This window comes from Anopheles stephensi, chromosome 3 (assembly GCF_013141755.1).
Source record: "Anopheles stephensi strain Indian chromosome 3, UCI_ANSTEP_V1.0, whole genome shotgun sequence".
NCBI classification, from domain to species: Eukaryota; Metazoa; Arthropoda; class Insecta; order Diptera; family Culicidae; genus Anopheles; species Anopheles stephensi.
In genome coordinates, this window is record NC_050203.1 from 13,432,723 (window position 1) to 13,442,431 (window position 9,709).

Here is a 9,709-nt window from a genome sequence, read left to right on the forward strand (position 1 = left end):
TTTTTTTCAGCGCAGCGCTACAAGCGCAATATTCAATTTGTGATTTAAATGTACTTTTACACTGGAACGAGAGAACCCTTTTTTTATGTGGTTTGCAAAGTTGTTGATTATAAGAAAATTTGAATTCCTTTTTATTTATTTATGTTTTAATGCATTGCTGTTTGTATGGTTGAATGTTGGGATTTTCTCAGGCACAACAGAACTAATTGGCATAGACGTGACAAAATTGTAAAGTTTCCAGCAACAACATAGTGTCACGAGTCTTATAAATAATATCTGTTCTAGGGCAGCGATCTGTTTCCCTTAATCGATGCCGAAGGCGGATGTTTTTAATAATTTAAATAAATATAAAAGTAAGCTACTATCTCTACACATCTAATCCAGTAAAGATTTGCCTACATTCAAAACAGTGAAACCAAACCATGTCCTCGTGCAACAATTCTCTAAAGCATTGAATAACAACAATAATGTTGTGAAATATTTTAATGATGTAAAATAATGAATATTTATTAAAAAAAGGCCCATAAATCAAGACAAAATTTATTTAATCATTTATTCGTATCAAATATATTTGATAAGAGCCTCTTCTTCTGCTTGCTTCTACTTTTAGTATTTTACCCTGGAAAATCTCTTGACCTGCCATTTCAAGCTTCTTTCACTTGATTCAACACAACACCGTTCCCAACTATGTTCAATTAATTTTAACACCAAACACATGATATCACTTTCAACCAATCCTGCCACTAATTTTCATCCCTTTTCTACCACGCAAAAAAAAAATAAAACCTAGAACAACACACTTCGACACTGCCATGTGTGCCATTAGGTTCCAAAATGAAAAACATGTCGGTTGTCGCAGATTGGTAAAGAAAGCCAACAAGCCAACCACTTTCCACCGGCTGCCCCTCCTAATCACATCCGTACTAAGCCGCCAAATATGCGCCTCTGCCATATGATGCGTCAATTTTCCTGGGCTCTCTCAAAAGCCGGTTTACCCCATTCGGCTAATATCATTTTCAAAATTTTATCTTCGAAAATTCGATCTTTCCAAAGTGGAGAAAAGTACCTTCGATACAGCCGACACACACACGCGCGCCAGCAAATGGAAAGAAAACAAATCCTGCTCGACATGCTCGCTACTGCCTTTCAGATCTTTCCCAGTTGTTAGGCAGCGTTTTGTTAAGGAACCATTTTGCAGCCACACACACACACACAGATAATAATGAAGAAGCTAGGACGCACGGTAACTTTTGGTTCCCTGTTTCTTCCATTTTCCGATACACAGACACCCCTCGGCATCATGGGGTGGAAAATTTCATTTGCTAAACTTTTTGCCTCCACCGCACACCTAAGGCTTTTGGGGGTGGTTGCCTAAGCGATATGCTAACGAGAACTAGACTCACGAGCACTAATGCCAAATGCAAGGGCCGGGAACTCCCGTCTAAGGGTCTTGCTTCGGCCAAGAGAACTACGGCGAAAGTAAGGGACGGAGTTTGAAAAAGTCTGCATGTGATCGTTCTTTCTTTCTTTCTTTCGGTTCCGAGGCGGAGATTCTGTCCTGTCGGAAGAAACCTGGCCCCCGATTTTCAACAGTTCCAAAGTTTCCCGCCATCCGACGCATCGTTTTCCTGCCTCAGCCCATTAGCACGAGCTGCACACAAGTGAACCGCAGCGGGGAAAAACAGGCAAAATCATCGTCTAAAAAGGGATTTTTAATGAACTTTTCCCTAGCTGGGCTGTCTTATACCCCCGTACCGGAAATGTGCCATCCGTCGTAGTATGGGGAAATTCTTCGAATAAAAACCAAGTCTCACATACACAGAACCGAATGTGTACGGGCACGAAAACATCGCTTCTATAGGCTAGAAATTATTAATAGCTATAATCATAAGGCGAACGAATCGGGCTCATATTACCACTCCCGGAACCTGCTACAAGCGCTGGGCTAAAGGTTATGGCAGCTGCATATGGGTTTTATGCTCGTTCGGAATAACGGCACAACCGAACACCGGTTTGACCACACGATTCAACGCCAACAGCCCAACATCTGAGCCTGACGGCTTGCGAGGAAAGAATCGTAGCATTAACCGATCCAGCCTCACCAAACACTGGGTAAGGAAATAAGCTGATCCTGTTTCCACATTGCTCCCTTCGCCCGAGTACGCATTTTAGGATTAAAATAACTTCAACGCTATTCGGGCGGGTCCCCCACCCGAACTCAAAACTTATGACAACAGGATTTTGCATGTATCTTGCTGCAAATGGAATGGACAAGGCCCTTGGCTGCTTCGCATTGAGTTGTTTTGTGTGCATGCCTATGCCCCATGTGCCCATCTTTTGCCGAATCCTTACCCTTAAATCCGTTTGCCCCGCAGGCTACTGGATGATACACTCAATTATGACGTTATGATTATTGCGGTTGCATTGGGAGAAAATTCAATTTCCTTTCAATATCCATATCATTGGCGTTGGGTGTCGGACGATGAAGCTGGCAGTTTTGTCCCTGAAAGTTGACTGTCGTGTTAGGCGGCACTGTCACAGCAGCATCTGGCGGTGGTTCGTAACGGTTTGCAGTGGGGGATAGAATTAATTAGTGGAAAATGGAAAGAAATCCCTAGAACGGGGGACACTCAAGCAACAGGCCGAATAGCGGAGTGAGCGTATTTAATGAGATTTGACCCTTTATTTGAAACGAGCCTTTAGCTTATGAGCGTAATTTTAATTAGGAAGGGAGAGTTATTGGAATTTGCTGCTTAGCATGTGACATCGGCTCGAGAGCAACACGTTTAGATTCATCCCTTCAATCCTTCTTTCACGGGTTTGAGGCACTCAAGGGACCGTTTTTTTTTTATTATTCATAAAGAACGGCCGTATTGCTTAAAGCTAAATTACAAATAATATTACAATTCACGATGGTTTGGAAACATTTCCTTCTCCAAACCGTGAAAGGGCACCTTATCCCGGGTGAGCTTGGTTGACAAGGGACCGTTTTATCAAGGAAACAAACAATTTAAACGTTACAATAGATGCAAACATTAATGTTTCAAACCAAACGGGGCTCTTAGACCTCAGGAGAATCACGCTCAAATTAAGAAGTATAGACCTAAAACTATTCGATTACTTCTATGATATCCATGTCAGGAGATGTTGTCTAAAGCGTCCTACCGTTTAACCGTTTTATTTACTTGTTTTTAACTCACAGACTCTAACCATCCTCTGAGTAAGTGACAATAGTATCATATATAGGTGCTTAATGTAGGAAGCAAATTAGACTTCAGTTTTCGAGAAAGTTTACTGAATACTAGCTTACTAGAAGTATTAACTGTTTTCACCTTTCTTTGGACCAACATACTGTGAACGATGTAAGGACTCAAGTTGCTCAAGATGTATCCAGCTTTGCGTTCAGTTCAGTCTGAAACGAATCCTGGTATGTCAAACTACAATTTGATATCTGAAAGATGTGTGGGTCTATAACTCTTCAATACCTTGTGATTACAGCTCTACAGTTAAGGCAATGGGTAAAGATAATATTAAAATCTATCGATGAATAACTTCAACTTCTTTCGATTGTCCACTTGCATTTATTTTCAATTTAAACACCTTTTGAAACATTATCCGATTTGCTAAGACAATGATGCCATCAACTTCTCGCAGTGCTCTTACCTTAATTGAATGATACACCAAATGGCGGATTAAACATTAGTTCGATTATCGTCAATGGTCAACGTTGGAGGGCACTAGCCGATTAATGGAATGTATCGTTAGTGCGAAATTTATAGCAATATTATAATTAAAATAAAAACGGCTTTTAAAGCTTTTCACTTTATGAGTCATAACAAAATTTTCCGCCTGCTTTCAGACGAGCCATAATGAGCTCCTAAACAAAGGGACGAAACAAAACACACACACACCTAAAACGCGTTATCATCGGACTACCGGTCGGCCTTCAGCAAAATGGCGCACCATAAAAAAAGAGCGTACCCATCACCGAAGACACCCAAGCCACGGAAGACAACCTTCGCGTAAAGCGAAAAAACGACGGCCCGATTCTTATCGTAAATTGGATAATCGAATCAAACAAACGACGGCACAAACGCTTGGCCGGCGAGCCAGCCAGCAGGTTCGCAGCAGGTCGCAGTTTCAAACGGCTTATTTACCCAAATCACCCAAAACGGTCAGTTGATTCAATTTAGAGAGCCAATCAACGAAACGCACTTGACGCACCCCGGCACACCCCCAGCCATCCTCCCGATGGCTTGGTATGGCCGATGAGGCCCCCGGACGCTTATCGCTTAGTTGCGTTCCGACGCTTCATCTCGCGAGTCGCGACCCGTCCGAGTGTGTCCGTGTGTACCAGGCAGAAGAAAGCGACGTGTCGACGATCGTTTTTACTCCGCGCGGGGATTGAAAGTGATCAAACAGAAGCCAAATAAAACTGCCAAAGATCTGGGAAGCTGGGGATCGGAACGAAGGCACAATTTTCACTTCAGCCAGCGCAAACAAAGTTATCTCGATTAGTGATTATAGAGGCCGTTTCTAGCCGAAACAACACGGCTGGTGGCACCGTGAAAATGAATCTATTTCATGTGCTGATTTCGGCCCACGGTTGGGACACCACGTCCGATAAGTCGTCGTCGTCGTCCGACGGTGGAAAATTGGGTGCCCGGTGCTAAGCGGTGCTTTTAATTGGTGTTTATGCTGGCCTGGCAAACAGCCGGCACAACTCAGCGACGAAAAAAAAAAGGAAAGGGATAACTCTCGGGTGAGAAGTTCTTCCCACGTTAAGGGGGAAGGACACTATTATCTTCTTCAGAATCGAAAGCTTATTTTTCGAGCCCCGGTGCGTTCCCGTGCTAGCGTTTGTTTCGGTGCTCAGGCACCACCACGGTGCCTTACGGAAGTGGTTTATTAAATCGCTCAAATCCTCACAGTGCCCAGTTGTTGTTTTAGAGTCTTTCGGGTTCGGGTTTTTTCCTCGGTTCGTTGCCTTAAACTACAAAGCCTAGAGCTCTTTCCGCACGATAATAACGATGGTTTGTGTCGCGAGTGAACGTACGATCGGAAGGACAGTAGTACCGGTCAGTACGGTGCCGGTGTGGCCACTGATAGCATTGATGATGATGGCGGAACTAGGCCAAATATTTGGCTACCACATCCGGCACATCGAGGAGGAACCGAGCCACCAGCTGCAGCAGGACCTGATGGACTTTATCGATCTGGTACCGTTCGAGGATGTGCAGCGCTTAATGCAGTACTACTATCACTACGACGTCGAGGTGGAGAGTGCCTTCGACTACGTGTCCACCGAGGACTACACACAGATCCGGCTGGACATTGTGAATCTGGGCGAGGTGCGCAGCTTCCGACGCTATCTGGACAGCATCGGGTTCAGCGTGGAGAAGGTGTGGACCGAGCTGAACAAGCGGTTCGATGCGGACGACATCTTTGCCGAGCCGGACGAAAGCGTCAGGATGTGTGAGTAGCGCTGCCCCGTATTAAATGGAACAAGTATCTCACCAGAAATCATACACCACAGACAGCAACTATTGAGCTGATTTTCTTACCAGCCTCCACAGAAGGATTAAACGAATCGTTCGGTTGAACGATTCCGGGAAAGCTTTCCAATTATGCATCCGATTAAACATTATCCTACAATAGTACGAGTACTTGGGCAAGGCAAATATGTCCTCGTTTGAGATTCATCGCCAATTCCAATTATCTTATTGCAAAACCGATAACAATCATGTAACTTCGAATTGCGTTGGATTGTGTGATAAAGAAGCCTTTGTAATTTAGATGCCTTTTGAAAAAGCGAAAATGCTTTGTGCAACTTTCCTGGCGATTATGGACGATAAAGCCCACCAGTGGCTGGGAAAATAAACCGTCCACCTTCTGGACACATAGCCGGTTAACTTCATGAAGAAACTGCTACACTGCTGTTAACCACCATATGTCCAGACGTATGAAGACTTGCCCCAGTACTTTGCTTACTTCGGGAGCAAGAGAACTGGGAGAGCGTCTGCACTGCCCAACGGGCCAGTCAGCAGAAGTAACTTCATTATTCAATCACCCATGAAAGTGCCATTTTACGTTGCCTGCCCAGCAGCGGGTGGGCAAGCAACCGCAGACGCAACCGGTACACGGCCGATGCGGAGCAGATTTCAATTTAAATTGATTTCACGCCGTCTTCAAAGTCTCGCACCCACCGGAAGTGCATACGTACAATTGCAATGACGCCGTTCGCCCATCCCGAAGACGATAATCTTGTTTCGTGTGGACCAGAGAGTTGACGCTGGGCGCTCGCGAATGCGTTGTCCCGGTGTGCGTTCGGTTTGCACACAAAACCCGGGCCGGCAAGGCGATTCAATCAGGGAGCAAACGTACGTAAATGCGCGTCTTCATTTGACACTTCCGTCGTTAGCATTTCGTCGGCTTCCTGCGGCAACCGTCGGAAATCGAATCAAACGTCCGGAAAGGTTGGTTCCGCCAGGAAGGACGGACGGACGACCTGGTTCGCTTTATGAAAAGCCGACCCGTCGGAGTCGAAATGGAATAATATTCAATTAAATTATTTACGATTTAATCCTGCACTTGCACACTGGGGCCGATGATTGTGTCCCCGTGATCACCTTTCGGGCACAACCTGCATGTAATGGGTCGCTGTTGCATATGGGCTTGCAAATGGGAAAAGCTTCGTCTCAGTACAGGCCACCGCTTTCTTCGCTGGCGGCTTCTAACCACAATACGCTTCAGCAGCTCTGTTTGGTGTCTAGCAGCTCTGGTCAGGGCTGTACTTGTACTTTGGAGTGGGAGTATAATACGTTACGGGCGCGTTCTTGAGTTTTAGGCCCTACAATTACGATTATATGATACATGGCAACAAAACAGTGAAGGATGGGAACACAGTGTGTGTCACAGAAATAGCATTTGAGTGGAATTGATGGAAAAGTTTTATGTTTTGGAGCTTCAGGCACTCTACTAGAGATGGAGAAAATTCCGAAGAGATGGGTATGGTTCCGGGCGGTTCCGGAAGGTAGGTGCAAACGAATTGTCCGGAACCGAAGGAACCGCTGGAACCGTCAGAATGGTCGGAACAGTCAGAATCGTCGGAACCATTGGATCCGCCGGAACAGTTTGAAGCGTTTGAACCATCGAATCAAACCATTGAGCCAGTGCCGACGGATCCGAATTGTTCCGGCGGTTCCAGACGGTTCCGACGATTCCGACGGTTCCAAGTGGAACCGACGATTTCATTTCTTTGCAATCGGAGTCAAGCTGATCGGATGTGGAGGGGAAACGTTGTTGCATTCCACAGAACATCTCTCATCACCAGACTCTAGCAGCTTTAGAGATCTTAGTTTGGCTTTTTTCTGGCTTCCTTGCCTTCAAAATACCCGTAGCTGAATAGTCAAATTCTGATGCAGGTCTCTATGACTGCTCTCTTTAAGTCACATGTGAAGAACCTAATAGGAAATCGTCAAATTACAGGCTAAACTAAGCATCTCCAAAGTAACTAGTAAAATGCATATACAGATGTCGTGAAGCACACTGTACAAGTACTGAATATCCGCCATAGAATAAGCTGTACGCGCTGCGGGACCTGAGCTTGATTGTCATAAACATAAAACTACAACGATCGTCCGGCTCGTGTTGATCGGGGAAAACCACCACCACCACCACGCCCCTGGCTGCCGGTTGATGACAATTTGGTTGATTGTATTTGGTGACGCTGATGAAAGTTGTGACGATTGCGTTTTCGGAGTTCGGTCGCCCACATCCGACCGTCAAAGCCTGCCAGGCAAAAGCTAATGAAGCTTTTGCTTTCGGTCATTGCGAACGGCTGAATGGCAGTTGCCAGGCAGCAAGACGTAATGCAATCCCTCCAGCAAATCAGAATCCTCCATCGCCACTTCATGAAGCGTATGACAAAATGGTCAACCGAACGTATGCACCGGCGGTCGGCAATTGCATGCGGTATTGCAAGTGTAGCAAATTAAATTATTAATCAATTACTGTTTGCCATCGAGCAGTGTTCCCGCTAACAAGCGGCAGAACACAACGGCACGGCGGTTCGGTTTCGAGTAGCGCCGAACCAACCGAATCGAACCATTTACCGAATCCCAATCGAAGTAAAAGTTGATTCCAGCGTGTGCCATTGTGCCCACAATAGGGATCGGTTGGAAAACTCGGCAACAAGACCCGAGTCGAAAGAAACGAAGGAGAAAAAAACCAAACACCAAACCTAGTTTACCATTTTCACCCATATGTTTCCCCCCTTTTCACTCTCCAATTGTGTCGATTGCAGTAAATCTCACCACCAGAGGATTGAATGGATTAGTCGATGACATATTGGCGCTGCTGCCGCAGGACGAAATAATCCTGCTTTTCTTCGACAAGCTGGAAACGAGCAATGACTTTTCCTTCTTCTTCGAGCAGATCGGTAGCGGCGAGTTTGAGAACGTACTCAACACACTGCAGGTAGGTTTTGGCAAACCGTTCACCCATCCCCACCCCGCTACTTTTCCATCCCTTTTTTCGATCATTCAATCAACGAAATTGTCACCCCCACTGCACTCCTTCCCTTTCCGGACGCTGTGCCGGATTTAGGGCCAAGCATCTAATGCACCAAAGCCCAGGAGGCACACGCACACCGAAAGGGGATTCGAAGTTCCGATGCTTGAAATAGAACCCCTTTTGTTACCTTTTTGTGGTGTGCCCCGTTACAAAAATACCTTCATATTTGTGATAGATTTTGATGGCATTTTTCTTTTTTCTGTTTTCTTGCTTCTTGGCCAGTCTTCACAGCAGCTGCGGATACTTCTCTGGAGACTGCAGCGGCACGGATTCGATATTCCCGGATGGATACAGCTCGTGCAGAAGTATTTCAGTTTCAGTAGTTTCTAATTCTTCCCAGTGTGGGGCTTTCCCTTGGGGGTGGATCCTTTCTTCTTCTTCTCCTTTTTTAGATTCGATATAAATAGGGGGAGGGAAAAATACAGCTAACAAACGCAACCTGGACACGATACACATTTCTATTTCGGTGTGCGTTTTGTTCAGCATAATAAAAACTGAAACATGTGTTCCCCGGTAAGGGTATTCTATGAATCGATACGTTGTGTGGTAAATAAAATTGTGTGTAAACGATTGCTAACATGATATTACTGTGAATTACCGAACAAGAAACACTAGAGCATGCGTGAAGAAGAATATTTACACGCCGAAAGATTTGTGGATTCGCTATTTTTAACCCAACTCCTGATCGTTTCTGGTACAAGTTTATTATTCCTCGAGTATGTGACCTAACTTTTCTGATGACAAACATCGACAATATCTAAATTTTTCCTTCCTTACTACCTTTTGTCCGTGAAGAAGAGCTAGAAATATTCGATGGTCGCCTAGTTGTCCGGTGGCATTCTCATAACATATAACGACCAGAGTAGTGCAGCTGAACTGAACTCGACTTCCACACAACGGGTGGTTGACTTCATTCGAAGCTAATAGAACATTCCTACTGCATCCGTCACTCCTGGTGTTTTACATTAGCCCAAAGTCATCTCCACTCAAAATTTGAGTTTTTTTTCTTCTTTTGCATTGTTTGATAAGCTTCGATACATTGAAGAGTTATCAAGCTGTAAAGTTTATCTGATAAGAATTTGGCAAGATTTATTTAAATTAATGAGCAGATCAAGCACTGGTGGATCAAGCCTTT

At 44.9% G+C, this 9,709-nt stretch overlaps 1 protein-coding gene across 1 annotated transcript; it reads left to right on the top strand.

Annotated features, from left to right (window-relative positions):
• The first annotated feature begins 4,294 nt into the window (after positions 1-4,294).
• On the top strand, positions 4,295-9,158 carry LOC118514335 (protein G12-like). Its single transcript, XM_036061144.1, has 3 exons — positions 4,295-5,475; positions 8,306-8,478; positions 8,797-9,158. The coding sequence occupies exons 1-3, from the start codon at positions 5,031-5,033 to the stop codon at positions 8,902-8,904; spliced, it is 726 nt and encodes a 241-aa protein (XP_035917037.1). The 5' UTR covers positions 4,295-5,030; the 3' UTR covers positions 8,905-9,158.
• Positions 9,159-9,709: the final 551 nt, after the last annotated feature.